The sequence below is a fragment of the Rutilus rutilus genome (genome assembly GCF_951802725.1).
Source record: "Rutilus rutilus genome assembly, chromosome: 13".
NCBI lineage: Eukaryota > Metazoa > Chordata > Actinopteri > Cypriniformes > Leuciscidae > Rutilus > Rutilus rutilus.
This window is the reverse complement of record NC_140218.1, coordinates 40,280,345-40,301,220: the sequence shown is the minus strand read 5'-3', so window position 1 is coordinate 40,301,220 and position 20,876 is coordinate 40,280,345. Positions and strand designations below refer to the sequence as shown.

The window sequence follows — 20,876 nt, the reverse complement described above, 5'->3', positions numbered from 1 at the left end:
CCAAATAAAATATTTATGAGGTGAAAAGTTCCGTATCAAACTGTAATATGTAACTGTCTATATTTTTTCATAATTGGTTTGATAAAAATATCTTGTTAGTTAGTCAGTTAATCAATCCTCAAGGTTTGTTGTTTTCATATAAGGAGTTTTTATATCACTTTCAATTTCCTGTTTCTCCCAAAGAATTTTCATTATTTATGGTGTTCAATCCCATCAGGTGCTCTTGCTTTATTGAGAGGAACTCAACCTCTACAGTCTCTATGAGTTTGGTCAATACTCCTGTTGGCAAATTGTGCTTTGCTTCTCCCTGTAAAAACAATCGATCAGTCCGTTCACTTTTTCAGCAAAACATTGTTACTTTACCGTCTGTGACCGCTTACTGGAATAATGCAGTTCCACATCTTTTTCTTTTTTTTAACCAATAAAGTAAAAGAGATTTCTTTTAAAATAATTCATAAATACTACCCTGCAAGTCACTACCTCAAAAAGTTCAAAAAGGATATTTCCTCCAGTTGTTCTTTCTGTGACAACTCTGACGAAACTGTAGTTCATCTTTTTTTTTTTTTTTGGTATTGTCCATTTACCAAAATGTTTTGGCAAGATGTCTTAGGATTTATAAGCCTGAAATCTATAATGAATGTGTGTTGTATTGGAAGGATGTGGTCCTAGGCTTTGTAGATTATAATCAATCTAAAAAAAGGTCATTTTTATGTAATTAATCTGATTAGCAAAGTTTCATATTCATAAATCTAAATATTTAAATATGAAACCTCTTTTTCTTACATTTTTTAAATAACTTGAAAAATACCTCTTTTCAATTAAGTTGTCTGAGAACAAAAAGGCCTTAAAAACATTATCTGTTTGCAGGGGTGTAGTTTGTGGAGGTTGGGGGGGAGATAACCCCCCCAATATTTAAATCTATGCATTACAACCCCCCCAATATTTATACATGAAACATGAAAAATATGCAGAACCCAAACTTCAACCCCCCCAATGTTCAAATCAAATCTACACCCTTGTCTGTTAATTCTTTTCCTTTTTTCAGTGTCATGTAATTCTTTTAATTTACATGATTCCCCCCTTTGTGATTTTTATTTTATTTTTATTTGTTTTAGTTCTGTTGTTGTCTGTTATTATGTATATTTTTGTAAGCATAAAAAAAAAATTAAAAAAAAAATTCCCTCTTCGGAGCATCACAAAATGGCAATTTTACCCATCAACCACCGCGGCGCTAGAGCCGCGAAGCTCTATTAACCAATCACAGCAGTTTTATTATTATTAATAATTGAATGCCAGGATAATTTAACAAGGTATGCTGTGTGATGATATACATTTTATATATGTATAAATATTAAAATATATAAACTTTGGTGCCAGACTCGCGTGCAAAGCCCGCGAAAACAATAGGTAGCGAAAACGGAAGTCTGGCCAGTCAGAGCCAGCGCGTGCACACATCCTGACTGTCTACTCCCTGCTGAGAGGAATAACTTGAGTTTTCTGGAGGTAAGTACTTTAATTATTCGATATACTTCACAAATTATAACTACAATTATCAATGACGTTTAAAAACATGAACTAAGTAAATTATACAATCTATTAACAGAGGCAAACAACCTGTTGCTGTTAAATCTGTTACGTCACTTGTGCGTGCGCATGTCTGTCATGTTAACGTTTGGCCCTACTTATTAATGATAATTACAATAAAGTATTTTAAAAAACTATGAATCACAGATGCGAAAGGGAACTGAATTCGTTAAACATAAGTTACTCCTGAAGCGCGGCCTCTTCTCAGACAGCGCGTGAACACTGCTCAAGCACCCACAGAAATGGCCGAACGACACGGGAAAATACGATATTCTCTTTTAACCTCACAGCGGTTCTCGGCGCGTGTATGGCCGAAAACATAAATATATGTGCCCATACATAAATATATGTGCCCATGTTATCATTATATCTGCCTGAGAAGTTTTCCTTTGTAGCTTAGATGACATTATTTTGAGACCATTTTGTCCTGTAACGTTAAAAATTCAGGGCTTTTCAGAGATACCAAATGTTTGGAGTTTGCATCATGACAACCCCCCTATCCTGACTGACACTGACTGGATGATTAAATTCAGCACTCTTATAGAAATATGATTTGATCAATTACATTTTTTTTTTGTAATAAATTCACATCTTTGGGGTTTTAAATAAGAATATGACGTTCTGTTATGAGACATGCATCTGTTTTATTCATGTCCACTGTAGAGGACACCGGGACATGCTTGTCAGGCATTTTAGGAGACAAGTGAATAGGAAAGAAATTATAAAAATGTTGTCTATTTATTACTCGTTATAGCTACTTTTTTTCCATTACATGTTTCCTAAAAACACATTACTATTCAAATTAGAGACAATGAAAATATACATATCGCATATAATGGAAAACCAAATTTTTGGCCATGTTTACAAATAATGTATATATATATATATATATATATATATATATATATATATATATAAACATTAACAAAACTTGTTTTCCCTTATGGGTCTCAGGGAGGATATTGGATTAGGTCTTACAATTACAGCAACCTTAGAAACGTGGTGCTGTCTGTCATTAACGTCAATTAAACAACCAAAGTAAACACGGTATTCTTATGAACTGTTATACAGCCTAGCATAACAAGAATTTCTCCTTCAATACGCAAAAAAGCCCCAACAGCGTTCATAACTCAGGCAGTTTGTTCTTAGGTTAATTGTGGCCAACACACCACTAAAAGTAAGAAAAACAAGGGAGAAAAACAACATTATCAATGACTTCACAGAATTCCCAATCAAAATAAATAAACACAATTCCAACAGCTTCCCTTTCACCCTTTCATTTCCGCTGTTAAAAGACGGACACCGCTGACCAGTTAGGGTAGAACAACCTATGAGAAATGGGACAGGAGGGGAGACAGTGGACACAATGGAGGGAGAGAAACACACACCCTTTTTTTTTATTTTATTTTTTTTTTTTTTATTCCAAGTAATATCAATCAGCAGCTGGGTTGTTTTGATTAAGTAATAATAACTCAAAGTTTACTGAATGTGTGTATATATATATTGATAAAATTAATTCTGTTCAGTCATGTTTCTTATTTTTCTCCATTTTGCTTTTGTGTCAACAGCAGCTAAATGACCCCCAAAAGCTCTTTTAAGAGCTCTTTCAACCATTAAGCATCTTTATCCATGTAAGTATATTTTTGAGACACTTAAGTTAGTATTTGGGCTTAGCCTATATTCTTTAAAGCTACATCATCAGCCATGTTTTAACAGCTTGAGATGTTTCCCTTATTTGCACTTTATCTTAGCTGTCCATGTTAATGTTTATTTATCTGCCTTTACCAGTTCAAAATTGTGACTAATTGAAAATTATCTGAAAAGATGAGAAACATGGGCATAATTAATGCAGTTTCTCGTGTTACCATAATATTTTGCTAGTCAATAAATTAAAATCCATGATTTTTTTTACCACAATTTGATTAATCAATTCATTTCTTTGACTACTGCACGTCTATACAGACCTAGGTAATAGTTGATATTACAGTAGTTACTCAGTCTTATTTTACCCATTTTTCTTGTCTGCAAACAGATCATTGTGACTGTGGTGAGCAGGGTGTGGCTGAGAGTGAGAGAACGGAGGCTGGTGAGTGATTGATAATGAGCAACGTACAGGTGTCACTCATCAGTAATCACACTGGCCTCCAGCTGTTCTCTCAAAGCCCTCAGCCTCGGCCTGCTCGCCACAGTCATCCTTTGCTATAAGATGTTTTTAAGCACATTCTTAGTTTCACTTTAGATTTATTTTATATATTCATATTAGATTAATTTGCAGCATACACCTCATTCAACATTTTGGACTACTGTAGTGGTTACCTGTAATATATTCTTTTTATTGTTTCCTTTTTTAGATTTTGCATCATCCTCCACTGTTTTTTTTCTTTTCTCTAACCATCCCTTATTTCAACCAAGGTAAGTTGTCTTTTTTTTTTAAGCATCACTTAAAGGTGTTTACAGTTGTATAGTTATTGTCTCTTTAGTGTATATGTGCTTGTCATGGAAGCATAAATGAATTTATTATATTAAACAGAACTTTTAACAAGGTGAATTAGACTGATGACATAGGTATACCTGCGTTTTAACACAAAAGGTCTTTGGATTTCCACTTACTTCTAAAATGAATGCTTAATTCGTGGTTATTATTATTTTTAATGAAAACAACTCATCAATAAAGATGTACAATGCTAAATTTGCTTACCGTATATCTAACATTAAAGGGATACTTCAGGATTTAGCATTAAGCTTTGTATCAGTAGAAAACCTGTAGTATTTTCAAATTACCATGCTTTCCCCCCTCATATCCCCCTGAGACGAGAGATTTGTATGTTTGTTTTTTGTTTTTTTTTGGTCTGGAAAAAATCCTCTGACGCAAAAATCATAATTTTGCGTCATCTGAGGATTTTTTGTCCAAAGGCTAAAGACTACAGCCAGTAGAAGGCGCTGTTCCGCATGTTTTCAACCCGCCCATATGAGGATGCGATCTCACTCACAGCATGAACACAGATAGTGTCAGCTATCTTTTATTTGGAAGCTAAGCTAACAGACTCTTGTTCTGTGGAGAAAGCTGAGTAGTAGGAGAAAGTATTAGGGGTTACCATCCTCTTTTTCCCGGACATGTCCGGCCGTCGAGATCGTCCAAAATGTCCGGGATTCGGCTTTTGCTTTCTGCAGTCATCCATTCATTGTTTACATGCACACCTTTTGTTTCAATCTAACTGAATTCACTCCGATTGGTGAATCTGAATGTAGTGTTTACATGAACGCTAAACAAGTGATCGTTGCTGTGGATTGATTGATAAGGAAATTCCCGCTCCTCTGTGAGATACGAGAACGGTGCATCTCACCATTGTTGCTCATCATCAGTAAACAAGCCACCAGCCTTGTGTCGCTCTCACTCGTCCTGCTCGCCACAGTAAACCTAATCAATGGAGGATGTAGAACGCAAAAGCCGAATCCAGGAAATTTTGGGCGATCTCGAAATCCCTGTCAGACTCGTCACGGAGACTCAATAGTAGCTAGCCTTGTGTTTAACTGCACTCTCTCACCGGTAGGCGTGGCTTCCTAGGGCAGTGAAGCAAGTGCATTCTGGGAGTTGTAGTTTTTCATCCCCAAAAGCTAAAAATAAATTTTCTGGCTTTTCTCAGTCTAGAAGGCTCCAAATTCAAAAATAATTTCACATTTCTACTACATAAATTACCCATTTTAAATACACATTCATCTTTCCAGAGCTGAAATATCCCTTTAATGAAGCAAACTTTACATTTAATATTAGTCCTAGAGCAGAAAAAGTTTAATACATTTAAAATACTATAATCACTTGACGCCATTAAACGGCTATTATCGTGCAAAAACTGCAACAAATCCATTATTCATGATTAAAAATCTAAACCAAAAGATTACTTTTAGTATCATAATTATTAAACCGTAATGAATTAAAATTAACTCACCTAATATAGGCGGGACTCAAAAGAGGTCCACGCTTCCAGTCAGCACCTCCTGTCTTTCACAATTTTTTTTTTCTTTTTTTTTTTTTTTCAAATGAATAAAACACTTTAAGATTCAAAATTAACACTAGAATGCCAAAATATTATATTTAAAAAAAAAAACCGACATTAAAGACCCTAGAACGCAATTTTACTCTTTGGTTATGAATGCAGCTTGGAAAAAACTGCAAATTCATTATTTAGGAATAAGATTCAACAAGATTTAGTTTAGTATCACAATTCAAGTGTGATAAAGTTTATGAATACAAATTTATTCACCTTGTTTGCACATATCTTATAACTCGTATCTTATTACACTCATCTCGCAAAGTCGTGATAGCTACACTACACGGAAAGCCAGCTAAAAAAAATCTAGTATGATGCACATGATTTGATAGATGTGTAAAGAATCAATGCAGGAAAAAGGAGAAAAAAAGAAAAACAAAACCAACTAGATTCAATCCACTGTAGCGTTAGTATGATGACACATGATCAGATATTGTTTTTGCAAAAAAAAATTTTTTTATTTTAAATGTATGGATTTATACTGTTCTACCAAACTCTTGTCTCTTTTGACCTGTCTGTAAATACCTGTAATACAGAATAATACTCTTGACTTGTATATTGTTTAATCACTGTCATTTAATGTTTTTTTGTTGATTGTAAAGGATGACAGAATTTTACTGTGAACTATCCCTTTAATTTAACTTGCTCTCCTAATCTGCTGTTTCTCTCTCATTATAGGGTAGTGAACATCCTGAGCTTGAACTCATTAGGGATATTCCATGCATATTTTATTTGTGACTCTGTATTGTGTTCACTAGTGATGAATTACAATGAACGCAGCAATCTTAGGAAAAGGGCCCTCAAAAGAGTTGACACTTTTCTTAAATCAGTGAATCATGAGGTGTATGACCATACTGATAATCTTAACAACTCTCCTGTTACCATTCCTCCTGGTGGCATTCCCTCTGACTGCAGACCTTCAGATCTGAATCCTACTTGCATCTCTGTTAGTGAGAATACAAACAGTAGCTATGATTGTAGCAGTACTGGCGAAACAAACGATGAAAGTGATCTCAGAAGCAGCATTACTGACTGGGCACTTCGTTTTGGTGTATCTCTCATTGCACTTTCTGCTTTATTGGCAATTCTTAAAGTGCATTTACCATTCCTGCCAAAAGATGGAAGGTCACTGTTAAAAACGAAAACAGAGTACAATGTGGAGATGATTGCCGGTGGATCTTTCCACTATTTTGGTATTGTCAATGCTTTCAGAAACACGTTGAGAAGTGTATGTTCTTATTTTACAGACGGGCACACATTTAACATGCAGCTAAATTTTGACGGCATCCCACTTTTCAAAAGTTCTTCAGTTCAACTTTGGCCTATTCTTGGCATGTTCAAAGGTCTATCTAAGAAACCTGTTGTCGTAGGGTTGTTTTGTGGGACCACTAAGCCAAAAAATCTTTCTGACTATCTCAGTCACTTAGTTTGTGAGTTGCAGAGTTTAAGAAGAGGTTTTGTTTTTGGTGGCAAGACTTTCTTTGTCAAGGTAACGTCTATCATGTGTGACGCTCCAGCACAAGCCTTTATCAAAGGTATAAAATCTCACACAGGATACTACGGCTGTGACAAATGTCAGCAGAAAGGTTCCTATGTGAAACACCGCATGACATTTCCTGAGAACGATGCCTCCTGTAGAACAGATGAAGCTTTTCGACTGGGATTAGATGAGGAACACCATCTAACACACTGTCCTCTTCTAGAAACTGACATTGACATGGTAACGAGTTTTCCTCATGATTACATGCACCTTGTGTGTTTGGGTGTAGTGAGACGTCTAACGGATCTGTGGTGTGGTGCAGTGGGCCCCCTGCGTACAAGGCTTTCGAGCATTCAAGTCTTGGGTATCTCTGAGAGACTGGTAGCATTGAAGGAGTTCATTCCAGCAGAGTTTGCCAGAAAGCCTAGGGCTCTCAGTGAGAGACTTTGTTGGAAGGCAACTGAATTCCGTCAACTGTTGCTGTACACAGGCCCTGTTGTTTTAAAGAGTGTGTTGCCTCGCCAGGTTTATGATAACTTTATGCTGTTGTCTGTTGCCATCTACATCTTGGCAAATTCAAAATATTGTATCGAAATGAATGATTTGGCTCACTCCTTTTTGGTATCATTTGTTGAGCATTATGGCTTGTTGTATGGCAAAGAGATGGTGGTATACAACATTCATGGCTTGGTACATCTTGCTAGTGATGTTAAAGTGCATGGTCCTTTAGATGGCATATCTGGCTTCCCCTATGAAAATTATCTTGGTGAGCTTAAGAGATTGGTAAGGAAACCTCACAATCCACTTGCACAGATAATCCGCAGGCTGTCAGAACATGAGGAAAGGAACTGTTATTCCACTGATGAAATATCACTGATGTGCCCCCATAAAAATGGACCTGTACCACAAACACTGACAGAAGCAGTACATCAGTTCAGACAGCTTACTGTTGATGGTGTCATGCTGTGAATATCGAGCAAAGATGATTGCATTTCTATTCATGGCAAAGTGATTTCAGTAAAAAACATCATTGCTTATGGGGGTAAAGAGTATGTTATGTTTCAAGAGTATAGAGAGAAAGAGGCCTTATACACTTACCCTCTTGACTCCAGAAACATGGGAGTATTCATCGTGTCCAATTTGTCAACAGTGATGCACTTTACTGAGCTCACAAAGCCCTGGCAGAAGTGTGTGAGGTTGCCTCTGGGAGACAAATTTGCAGTCTTCCCTCTGACTCACACATCTTAATAATATCACCAATTAATGTACATAGTTCTTGAGAAGCAGCAACACCATTTCTGGATTATATTGTGGGACATGCTTTTGTAAGTGGCATTTATATGAATTCGTTTTTTAAATGAATCTAAATGAAGTCTAAAATTAATTACAACTCTTGTTTTTTTCAGCCAATGTATCATATCGTAATCTTTGTAACCACAAATGAAGTCGAGGTTGTCCCCCATAATTGGGTAAGGGACAATGTTTGTATGTGGCCTCCATACAAATATGAAGATAGAGTTAAAGCCATAAAATCAATGGTAAAGCCAGGACCATCCTGGACTCCCTTCAAAATCCGGATTATTTTTACTAGAGGTACATATCCTTAGCTTCCATGGGTCAGATTTACTAACAGGTTGCACCAGCATAAACCGTCTTTTGGTGTCGGGATTTATTAAAGACACTAAAGGTGTGAACAGTTGTTTTTGCGGCTGACCTTGTTGCATATGCGGTTTTAAGAGTTTCCCTTTCAAACTCATGCTGAATCATTCAGATTAATTTAAATGAATCATGCAAGGTGATTAACTAAGGTTTGTGCTAGTTAATTTCCTGGTATTTGCACCATTGTTTACCTCCCCCCAAAAAAGAGATTGTGCCTATTTAGTAAATCTGGCCTATATATATATATATATATAAAATTTCTTCATTTTCTCCTATTATTTATTCATAATTTCTCTTTAATGTTTTTTTTAGTTTGCTTCACAGAAACCTTGTTGTTTATCTATACAGAAACATATGAAGAAGCTCGCCAAAAACTACCAGAGGCAGAAATAAACACAGACCTTACAGACGTGGACTCGCCCCCCGTGAGAAGAAAAAGACACATGTAAATACAGCACATACAGAGCAGAGTATGGCTGCTGAATGAGGACAATCAATTGAATAATTGATTTTTTTCTTCAGTAAAAGGGCACGTTATTTCGATGATAGTGAAACTGAGGATGAAGCAAACTTTCCACTTCCAGCAGCGCCAGAAGTGCAAATCAACCCCATCAGGAAATGTAAGATTGGCCAATTTGTGCCACAGTTATAGTTCTATTAATTTGTTTTATTAACACATTTGTTTTTTTGTGAATTCGTTTGAGGAATGCTATCATCAGTTCTGGGAATACACTTTTGTCTTTGAATTTAGTAGGGCTGTCACAAACGATTCTTTTTTTGTAATCCGTTTATTATGCTCTGCTTGCATGCTCTGATAATATCTTTCTAGGACAATCTATGAAATCTGATTCTGTTGCATAGAACTGAATAAAGAATAATATATTAATTTGAATATATATATATTTATTTTATTATGGACCTATTTTCTGTCCAATTTTTGTGTTACTTTCAAAATAATTGTGGCTATTTTTGTTTGACTTATTTTTTTTAATTCAGGAAAATGATTGATTATTTTTGCCAAGTGCATCCAGAAGTTTCGGTTTCGGCCCAGAATTTTAATTTCGTTGCATCCCTACTTAATACATATTATGTAAAAACAATGAGGCATACAATTGGTTTAAATAAAGCAGGGCTCGACATTAAGCCTTGTCATGTGCTTGTCCTTCGGACAAGTAAATCGGTCATTCACTTGGATTTTTTTGTGTTGTAAATATAATTTATTTTGAAGCAATATTCTCATCAATGTTAAATCAGCTTTGACGAATCTAAATCTGCATATTTTTACATTTAAAGGGGTCATATAATGCCATTTTTGTACAAGCTAATATGATTCTTTAGGGTCTAAATTAAAAGTTTGTAATATACTTTAATTAAATTCTCATTAGTATTGTAAGAACTAATTTTACCTGGTCAAAAACAGCTCTGTTTTCAGCACGCCGTTTAAGTGCATGTGTCTTTAAATGATAATGAGCTGTGCTGACCCCGCCCCTCTGTTATGTGCGTACACCTTTTGAAATAACACAATAACCATAACGCGCTGTTCATTATAAACGTGGGATTATGAATTATATTGAGAACGCCGTACATAGAAAACATGCCGTAATGTAAACAGCCGCATTCATCGTGAAGCGTGCTAATGATTTGCAAAGATTAATATAAATATTAATATAAAGGTTAATAAAACATTACACTCACTTCTTCTGGAGGTGCAGCAGGAACACGAATAGTTGGTACCGATCCTTTTTTCAGGAGCAGCTTCTTAGCAAGAGCAGCTTCTTAGCAAAACCAGCTTTACTGACCCTCGTTTGTAAAGCAGTCTGGTGTGTGAAATGATTCGCGCAAACGTGAAAGCATTGACGTTGATCTTGGGGAATATTCCCTTCGAAAACAAACTCAGCCACTGCGTCTTCAGCGGTTCGGATTTAGGAACATCAAAATGATGCTGTGTTCCTTATTACACCCAAGAACAGAACACCACAATCGCTTAGACGCCATTCTGCTCATAGACAGTGCTCCAGTCCAGCATATCAACAGTGACCGCGTCGGTCCGCACGGGCTATGATTGACAGCTCGCTCACGAGCGAGGGTGGGTCTGTGTTGAAACGCTGCTGTCAATCAACAATCGTGGGAGGGGTGTCGATTTTTGTGACGTCACATGGTCGAACGGCTTGATTTGAGAGAGGGGAAAACATATGAAGATTAAAAAAAAAACACTGGATGGATTTTTATCATTTTATGATGGTTGTGTACAGGCACTGCCAACACACATTTCAGTACAATCAACTTGTAAAAGTGCATGTACCATTATATGACTCATTTAAAAGGCATTTTTCCCCTAATCGTATTAAATGTCTGCTCCATCGTTCATTTTAAATTCTTACATTTGAACAATTACTTTTTGAATAATGAGACACTATAGGGATTTTATAAATTATCGCAGTATGTTTACTGAGTTTCTATGTGTGCTGCACTCATTAGGTTTGATTTCTCGAGAGGTTAAGCAAGCCACAACAGTGAAAACCTTGCTGACCGTACATTATTATCATTCACTTTCGATCGCCACACACATTAAATTATTGTAGAATCATTTTCCCTCTTGTTTTCCTGTACAGGTACCAGCAGAGCAGGGAATTACTCTCAACCACTGGCCAGAGAGGACGCAGAGACTATGAATTGTGAGTATTTGAAAACACTGGGCATGTGAGTTACAGAGTAGATGTGCTTCAATTTGATAATAGTTAGACTTAAACTTGCCTCAAAGCTCCTGAACACTGACCTCTCCAAATCCTCCCTCTTGTTTTCCTGTACAGGTACCAGCAGAGCAGGGAATAACTCTCTACCACTGGCCAGAGAGGATGCAGAGACTATGAATTGTGAGTATTTGAAAACACTGGGCATGTGAGTTACAGAGTAGATGTGCTTCAATTTGATAATAGTTAGACTTAAACTTGCCTCAAAGCTCCTGAACACTGACCTCTCCAAATCCTCCCTCTTGTTTTCCTGTACAGGTACCAGCAGAGCAGGGAATTACTCTCAACCACTGGCCAGAGAGGATGCAGAGACTATGAATTGTGAGTATTTGAAAACACTGGGCATGTGAGTTACAGAGTAGATGTGCTTTTTTTTTATAATAGTTAGACTTGAACTTGCCTCAAAGCTCCTGAACACTGACCTCTCCAATTCCTCCCTCTTGTTTTCCTGTACAGGTACCAGCAGAGCAGGGAATTACTCTCAACCACTGGCCAGAGAGGATGCAGAGACTATGAATTGTGAGTATTTGAAGAAAACACAGGAGATGTACTAGTCCAGTCGTTTTATGAAAAAAGGTAGGACAAATTGCAACAGAAGCAAATTCAACAGATTTTTGTATCCTGAATATGTCCTGAGTAAGGGGAAAAAAGCCCAGAAGAATCCCTTTAGGGGAAAGTTTAGAAAGACCCAAATATAGCCTATTCATTATTTTTCTCATGATTAGGGTAACATTTTTAACCTGTATATCACCATGAGAATTACTGAGTTGATTTTTTAAATGTTGTTAACATGGGCAAACGGTGCATAATCTAATTATGTATGTGCTAATTTGCATAAATACCACAACAGATCTAAACATTGGGTATAGCCAAGTGAAAATGTCTTGTTGGCATATAACAGTAAAAGACTTGATGTTAAGGTCTGAATGGAACCTGTTTAGGCTACCCATGAGCATTAATACATAGATGGAAGTACTTTAAACCAGCCTTTATTACTTAATATTGCAGAGATGGGGTTTGGGGATGGGTCTGTGGGACTGTTTCTGGGAGATGAGTCTGAGGGAACAGGAGAGAAGGGGTAAGGAAAATGCAGAAGACAAAGGAAGGTAAAATAAAAAAGTGAACCCTCAGTAACAGTCCCCGGGACCCAGCCCCAAACCCCATCTCTGCAATAATAATGGTTTAAAGTACTACTTCCTTTATGTATAATCCCAAATGGGATTCTTCAGGGCTTTTTTTTTCTTTTTTTTTACTCAGGATATATTGAGGATACAAAATTAGTTTAGTGCAATTCGTCCTAGGTTGACCCCCATTTTGGCTTAGAATGACTGGATTATAATGTTTTTTTTATCTTAGAATGTTTATAGCTGTGTCTGAAACCGTTCACTCATTTACTAATCCCTATATAATAGTGTATGGCGTTTGAGTGCACTATATCTGCAAGGAGTGAACGAAAGTAAGTGAGTGAATTCGGACGCTGACGTTTACACTGCGCGTCGGAGAGCTGGAGCTGTCGCAGTAAAGGCTTTGTCACACGTGATAAAACTCCTTTTATCTTACATGTTACTTGCTTTATAAAATAAAATTAACAACAATCATATTGAATATTTTGTAATACCTCTGTGCCAGCTTTGTAGTTTCATCGATTGAAATTGTTAAACTCACGCTCACAGATGACAGGATAAGGATTAAATCAATGTTAAAGCAAAAATAAGATAAGTTGTAAAGTAATCTCTGGTTTAAACTCACTCGCTCCCGGACTTTCATGCGAGCTCAGTCCTCTACGCATTGGATTGTGGGAAATTGTGCTTCAGCAAGTGTACATCGGATGTACGCTCTAGTTCAGAGAGGATTGTGGGTAAAAGTAGTGAACAAATGTAGGGAATGATGTCGTTCACTCAGAATTCGGACACCACTACAAAATGGCCGACACCCTAAATAGTGGATAGGGAGTGATTTCAGACACAGCTTATATCTTTGTGTTTTGTGTTAAAGGAGAACTCCGGTCAATTTTAACATTGAGCTCTTTTTTTTTTTTTGTAAATTTGGAGTGCTGTCAGTACAGAGAACGACAAAAATCGGTGTTGCTTACACCGTGTTATACTCTTTTTTTTAAATTTCCACCCTGTTGACTTAAATGGGGCACGTTTTAAACCTGCTTTTAGCCTCTTAAAGGGATACTCCACTTTTTTCGGAAATAAGCTCATTTTACATCTCCCCCAGAGTTAAACAGTTGAGTTTTACCGTTTTAGAATCCATTCAGCCGAACTCCGGGTCTGACGGTACCACTTTTAGCATAGCTTAGCACAGATCATTGACTCTGATGAGTCCAGTAGCATTTCTTTCAAAATGACCAAAGAGTTTCAATATTTTTCCTATTTAACCCTGGAGAACCCACGGGGTCAAATTTGGCCGCTGTTAATTGCTGCTACCCAAAATGAACAAACAATTTTTTTTTTTTTTTTTTTAACTTCAAAAGCCCAGAGTGCCACTTCTGGCCCCTGCATAGAGACACCTAGTGGATGAATATTGAACTCACAAGTGCCAGAGTGGTAGTTACAAGATGGCTGACCACATGCTGTTTTGTTGAGCTGGAAACCTACCCAAACAAAATCGTCTTCTCAGCAAACCAGCGGTTGGTAAAATTGTGTATTTTTTGTTAATCTATTTAGTATTAGCTTGCAGAATGCCTAGAAGTACGTTTTATATTCTTTTTGGATAAATTAGCGACTCTGAGCTAGTTAAAAAAACGATGGGTCAAAAATGACCCTCTGGGTGTATGGGTTAAAAAAATGTCGGGTCAAAAATGACCCTTTGGTTCTTTGAGTGACTTTGATGGAGAATGGTGACAGGCCTGTATTTGGCTAAAGCCTTGAAATAATTTCATTAGTATAATATATTTTAATAAGTTACCTCAGTAGTACAGGGCCAGAGACTAATAAAGTAGTATATCTTTTCAGGGAGTATGGCAGCTCCCATTTCAGGACAGGGAAAGCAACAGAGAAAGATCACTGTAAGACAAGTATTGGAGCAACTTGAAACTGATGATAGTGACTTTGGCCCTGAATTGGACAGCGATAGCGATGAATTGATGAATTGTTTCAACCGCATGAAAGTGATGGTGGTGAATCTTCTGCCCAAGACGGTGACTCGTCCAATGACTCGTCCAGTGATGAAGATGTGCCGTTTGCCGAGACTGCTAGCCCACAGATGGAGCCAAATCGTGCCGCAAAAACTTACAGTTGGCGAAACAAAGGCTTTGAGTTGCCTGACATGAACTTTCAAGGTGAACAGGTTGAGTTGTACCAGGATGGCATGATACGCCTAAAGCCCAATGGGTCAAATTTGGCCCTAATCCTAATACGCCTAAAGCCCAATGGGTCAAATTTGGCCCAAATCCTAAATTAGGGAATAAAGGGTTAAAATTGAAAAAGTGGATATTTTGGTGTTCAGTGAACTTAAAGCAGTAATTTAATGCATAGTTCATAATTTTCCAAAGAAGAAAAGAGTTATTGGGTTCTCCAGGGTTAAAACTTGACTCTTCTGTAGTTAAACCGTGTACTAAGATCGACGGAAAATGAAAAGTTGCGATTTTCTAAGCCTATATGACTAGGAACTACTCTCATTCCAGCGTAATAATCAAGGAACTGTGTGTCTGTACCATGAATGCAGCAGGCGTAATGATATGACGCAGCGCCTGAAAATAGTCCCCAGCTCGGTAACTTCTTCCAACGTGACCGGGACTAAGTTTGTCTAACCTATTAGACCTATTTTCAGGCGCTGCGTCATATCATTACGCCTGCTGCACCCATGGTACAGCCGCACAGTTCCTTGATTATTACGCCAGAATGAGAGTAGTTCCTAGTCATATAGGCTTAGAAAATCGCAACTTTTCATTTTCCGTCGATCTTAGTACACGGTTTAACTACAGAAGAGTCAAGTTTTAAATAGGAAAAATATTGAAACTCTTTGGTCATTTTGAAAGAAATGCTACTGGACTCATCAGAATCAATGATCTGTGCTAAGCTATGCTAAAAGTGGTACCGTCAGACCCGGAGTTCGGCTGAATGGATTCTAAAACGGTAAAACTCAACTGTTTAACTCTGGGGGAGATGTAAAATGAGCATATTTCCGAAAAAAGTGGAGTATCCCTTTAACATCCTTGATGTGTCATTACAAGTGCTCAGCCATGTGAGTGATTCCTTTAGAGTGATCACGGGTGAATCTGACTGCAGTAGATGTGAAAGATATGAATAAAAGTGATGTTAATTCAGCCAGCGCACATACCTGTATTTACTTCCTGTTTTCGGTCGAAGTCCACAGTAGTTGATTGTCGACTCTCGACAATCGACTACTGTGGGCTTCGACCGAAAAAAGGAAGTAAATACAGGTATGTGCGCTGGCTACAAATTTACAAAAAAAAATTAGCTCAATGTTAAAATTGACCGGAGTTCTCCATTAATATCTAATGTTAGCCAAATTCAGGGGTGACATTTATTTATGGCTTGTTTTGATGCCATCAGGGTGCCAAAAACAAATCCACAGCAACCAAAGGAGGACATCAACACCATTGAAACAGACATCAGTAACCCGTAAATTTACGATAAAACCTTTTCTTCCCATTTAACCCATAATTTACCCATATACAGTCAGGTCCATAAATATTGGGACATCGACACAATTCTAATCTTTTTGGCTCTAAACACCACCACAATGGATTTGAAATGAAATGAACAAGATGTGCTTTAACTGCAGACTTTCAGCTTTAATTTGAGGGTATTTACATCCAAATCAGGTGAACGGTGTAGGAATTACAACAGTTTGTATATGTGCCTCCCACTTTTTAAGGGACCAAAAGTAATGGGAGAGATTAACTATCATAAATCAAACTTTGCAGTCAATTACAGCCTGAAGTCTGGAACGCATAGACATCACCAGATGCTGGGTTTCATCCCTGGTGATGCTCTGCCAGGCCTCTACTGCAACTGTCTTCAGTTCCTGCTTGTTCTTGGGGCATTTTCCCTTCAGTTTTGTCTTCAGCAAGTGAAATGCATGCTCAATCGGATTCAGGTCAGGTGATTGACTTGGCCATTGCATAACATTCCACTTCTTCCCCTTAAAAAACTCTTTGGTTGCTTTCGCAGTATGCCTCGGGTCATTGTCCATCTGCACCGTGAAGCGCCGTCCAATGAGTTCTGAAGCATTTGGCTGAATATGAACAGATAATATTGACCGAAACACTTCAGAATTCATCCTGCTGCTTTTGTCAGCAGTCACATCAATAAATACAAGAGAACCAGTTCCATTGGCAGCCATACATGCCCATGCCATGACACTACTACCACCACCATGCTTCACTGATGAGGTGGTATGCTTTGGATTATGAGCAGTTTCTTTCCTTCTCCATACTCTTCTCTTCCCATCACTCTGGTACAAGTTTATCTTAGTTTCATCCGTCCAAAGAATGCTTTTCCAGAACTGGTCAGGCTTTTTTAGATGCTTTTTGGCAAAGTCTAATCTGGCCTTTCTGTTCTTGATGCTTATGAATGGTTTGCACCTTGTGGTGAACCCTCTGTATTTGCTCTTGTGAGATTGTAGACTTTGACAATGACACGCCTAGCTCCTGGAGAGTGTCCTTCACTTGGCTGGATGTTGTGAATGGGTTTTTCTTTACCATGGAGAGGATCCTGCGATCATCTACCACTGTTGTCTTCCGTGGACCTCCAGGCCTTTTTATGTTGCTGAGCTCACCAGTGCATTCTTTTTTCTCAGAATGTACCAAACTGTTGATTTGGCCACTCCTAATATTAATGCTATCTCTCGGATGGATTTATTTTGTTTTTGAAGCCTAATGATGGTCTGTTTGACTTGCATGGAGTGCTCCTTTGAACGCATGATGTAGGTTCACAGCAATAGATTCCAAATGCAAATACTACACTTCGAATCAACTCCAGACCTTTTACCTGCTTAATTGATTAAGAAATAACAAAGAAATAGCCCACATCTGTCCATGAAATCGTTTTTGATTCAATTGTCCAATTACTTTTGGTCCCTTGAAAAAGGGGGGGTGGCTCTCTCAAGAGCTGTAATTCCTAAACCCGTCCTCCAATTTGGATGTAAAATACCCTCAAATTAAACCTGAGAGTGTGCACTTTCAGCCCATATCCATTAAATAACTATAGCTTGAATATGTTTTGGTAAATACCTGAAAAAATAAAAATTGTGCCTGTGTCCCAATATTTATGGACCTGACTGTAACGTGTGCTAAAATCTACTGCTAAACTTTGACCTTTCCCACTAATTAGCCTTGACAGCAAGGAATCGCACCTCACACTTTAGACATGGAGAGGCAGAAGTCTTAAGTTGTAAGTAATACTGTGTCAGTTCACTAACACTGCATTCAAATCTTACAGGTTTACCCATATTTCCAAAATACTGTTACACAACATGCATTCTTTCACAACAATTTAAGTTCTAAAACTGACCGTGTTTAACTCATTAACCTATTAAACCAAATTATGTACAACCAAATCTGCAGAGCTATAGAGTAAAAAAAGAGTTTTACTTCCTTGTACTGTTATTTTACATGTTCAAACTAATATATTGTTGTGGTGTTCCTCTCTTTAGCATCATCCCACACTGGTTTCAGTGAAGGTTAGTACTGACATTTTTTTTTTTAATGCTTTTTTTTGTTTTTAACACAGTAATATGCTTTTTTTCATAGCTTTTTCTTTTTTATAGCTTGGATACGCAAAATTCTTGCAAACCAAGAAATGATCAAAGAACAGATGGGAACGTTGGTTAAATTGGTCTACGATCTCAAAAAATTATCAACTACAGAAGACAACCCAACTTTAAACACAGACTGTTTTCCACTGTCAAGTTTTCAACAACTTCAAGTCATTGAGGGGCAGCTGCAGCAGGAAGACTACAAGACAGCTGTGGTAAGATTTCATATTTCAATAGAACAATTTAACTCATCAATTAACTGTGTCAGTGTTTTCATCTTTTGTTCATTGTACATGGTAAAAAATGTAGTCAACCACGTGTTAAAATCATATCTGTACTGGCTGGGCCGGTTCGACATGGAATGGTTAAGCAACAAGAAAGGTTTGGCTTGGTGAAGAAGCGGCAATTGTACTCACTCTAACTGATTTGCTGAAGTCAAAATGTGGATGGTCATAGTTAGCACTAACCAATGAGATTGATGGTTGCGAATAAGTTCCCCCTACTGCTGAAGGAACTGAAATGAATGTAAATTAGCTAATGATTTTCTCATCCTCAAGTCATCCTAGGTGTATATGACATTATTCTTTCAGACCAATACAATGTTATATTAAAAAAATGTCCTGACTCTTCCAAGCTTTATAATGGCAGTGAATGGCTGTATATTTTCCAAGGCCTGTCTGCTGGAAGCTATTTATTTTTCTTATACGAACGCATCGCTTCGCTTCAAAGAGCCTTTATTAACCTCCCCAGAGCTGTGTGGAGCACTTTTATGATGGATGGACACACTTTTATGCACTTCAAAACAGAAACGGCTATTCGGCTATTCTACTATCCTTTTATAGGCTAAATAATTTCAAATGAACTGTTATATTAACCGGTAAAAGCCAAACCCATTTTTGAACATTCTAATCGAGTATGATGTTTGCTTGTTCCTTTATTTGTCCATATATTTATTTTTACAGATAAACACGTTAGCCTTGAGGGGAGGCACAACAGTAAAGGAAAGTGTATGGCGGATTCTGAACTTCCTTCTATCAAACGACATGGCCCGGCAAATGAACTGGAGGGGAATCAATGGAAAAGCGGCATTCAAAGACACCTCGCTGAAAACTGTAATTAATGGTATGGCTTTCTGAACTTAACTACTGTGTTTTATTTGTGTTTGGTGTCAGCTAAAAAACAATTCCCTATAAATGATAGATTTTATGATAAATAATAATAATTTGCTTGTTTACTGTTGGTCATATGTGTCATTTTAGCTGCAGTCAGAAGAAACCGTTTGACTTCCACTGCAACAGACCAGGAAGTAGAAAACTGGATAAAGAGATGGCTGCAGCTTTCCGCAGACAGGGATGGAGGCCGTCGGGCAAGACTAAAAAATTGACTGTTTCTTGGTTCTGACAATTGCCTGTTCTGCCTGCTCAACGGGCTGCCCTTTTGCCTTGCTCTGTTTTTTAACTATAGATCTGATTCTCCACTTGCTTTATTAAATTCTCCTGGTTCTGAGTGACACTTGCTTGACCTTGTTCATAATATGTAGAACTTGTTCCTAATATGTAGACCTTGGTCTAATGTTTTCTTTGGACAGTCCTCCCCTTCTGGACCTCTGCCTGTTTAATTGTATATATTTATAAAATGTATTTATTATATTTATTGTTTCCTGTTTTTGATGTTTATTTATAAATATTTGTTTTCTTTGGACTACCTTCTGGTTTCTGGCAGTACCCCCTTCTGGACCCTGCCTGTTTAATTGTATATATTTATATAATGTATTTATTATATTTATTGTTTCCTGTTTTTGATTTTGATTTATAAATATTTGTTTTCTTTGGACTACCTTCTGGTTTCTTGCAGTACCCCCTTCTGGACCCTGCCTGTTTTATTGTATATATTTATATAATGTATTTATTATATGTATTGTTTCCTGTTTTTGATTACTATTTATAAATTTAAATGTATTCATGAAATATTTATATTTATTAAATCACTTTTGACTGATTATTTGAGTATTTTCTTTATTATATTATGATTAGATCTGGGCCAGATGTGGCCCATGCCATTTTTGAGATTTGGCCCAGGTGTGGCCCATGTCATTTGAGATTTGGCCCAGGTGTGGCCCATGTCATTTGAGATTTGGCCCAGGTGTGGCCCATGTCATTTCTGAGATCTGGCCCGGTTGTGGCCCATGCCATTTCTGAGATCTGGCCCATGTCTGGCCCGGTTGTGGCCCATGCCATTTCTGAGATGTGGCCCACATCTGGCCCGGTTATGGCTGACTTCTAGCTGCCACACTCAGGTTGAGTCATCGCCGTCATTCCATGCGGTATGTGGGCCAGAAGAATTTGGAAGATGTGGGCCACAACTGGGCCAGATGTCATTTGCTATCTGGGATGATTTGTGCTGTTCAGATGCACACTGTTTTACTGGTGTGTGTGTGTAAGAGTTTACAGTTGCACTTTCTAATATTTCAAGACTCTTTGAAATGTAAGTAATAAATATTGACATGACAATCAATTTGAAACATTGAAGTTGCATATTTATTTTCAGAATGGTATTTTCCTGTAAACAGGATTTCCTGTTTTTCTGACTTTCTTTTCTGACCTTATACTCACCTCAAGTTGCCTT

The 20,876-nt window shown here is 37.4% G+C and overlaps 1 protein-coding gene across 6 annotated transcripts; it reads left to right on the top strand.

Annotated features, from left to right (window-relative positions):
- The first annotated feature begins 939 nt into the window (after positions 1 to 939).
- Positions 940 to 20,250, top strand: LOC311302978 (uncharacterized protein). Of its 6 annotated transcripts, XM_084429178.1 has the most exons (15): positions 1,413 to 1,503; positions 3,153 to 3,215; positions 3,936 to 3,996; positions 6,312 to 8,438; positions 8,520 to 8,706; positions 9,121 to 9,217; positions 9,295 to 9,392; positions 11,781 to 11,843; positions 11,979 to 12,041; positions 16,046 to 16,114; positions 17,828 to 17,887; positions 18,150 to 18,176; positions 18,264 to 18,466; positions 19,214 to 19,373; positions 19,511 to 20,250. In XM_084429178.1, exons 5-15 carry the CDS (start codon positions 8,523 to 8,525, stop codon positions 19,633 to 19,635), a joined length of 1,149 nt encoding a protein of 382 aa, XP_084285304.1. In that variant the 5' UTR covers positions 1,413 to 1,503; positions 3,153 to 3,215; positions 3,936 to 3,996; positions 6,312 to 8,438; positions 8,520 to 8,522; the 3' UTR covers positions 19,636 to 20,250. The 6 variants fall into 6 exon arrangements, 4 of the variants coding, with proteins under 4 accessions (XP_084285304.1, XP_084285305.1, XP_084285306.1 ...); XM_084429179.1 differs by lacking the exons at positions 11,781 to 11,843; positions 11,979 to 12,041 and adding an exon at positions 11,385 to 11,447 and having other exon boundaries at positions 6,312 to 8,706; XR_014629690.1 differs by lacking the exons at positions 11,781 to 11,843; positions 11,979 to 12,041; positions 19,214 to 19,373; positions 19,511 to 20,250 and adding an exon at positions 11,385 to 11,447 and having other exon boundaries at positions 940 to 1,503; positions 18,247 to 18,385.
- The last annotated feature ends 626 nt before the right edge of the window (positions 20,251 to 20,876 follow it).

Bases quoted from the DNA above. Each gene is read 5' to 3' on its own strand.
- LOC311302978 (XM_084429177.1), top strand. From the start codon at position 8,481: ATGAAGTCTAAAATTAATTACAACTCTTGTTTTTTTCAGCCAATGTAT. The intron at 9,218-9,294 runs GTAAATACAGCA...TTTTTTCTTCAG, and splicing joins GTGAGAAGAAAAAGACACAT to TAAAAGGGCACGTTATTTCG. The intron at 17,888-18,149 runs GTAAGTAATACT...TCCTCTCTTTAG, and splicing joins AGAGGCAGAAGTCTTAAGTT to CATCATCCCACACTGGTTTC.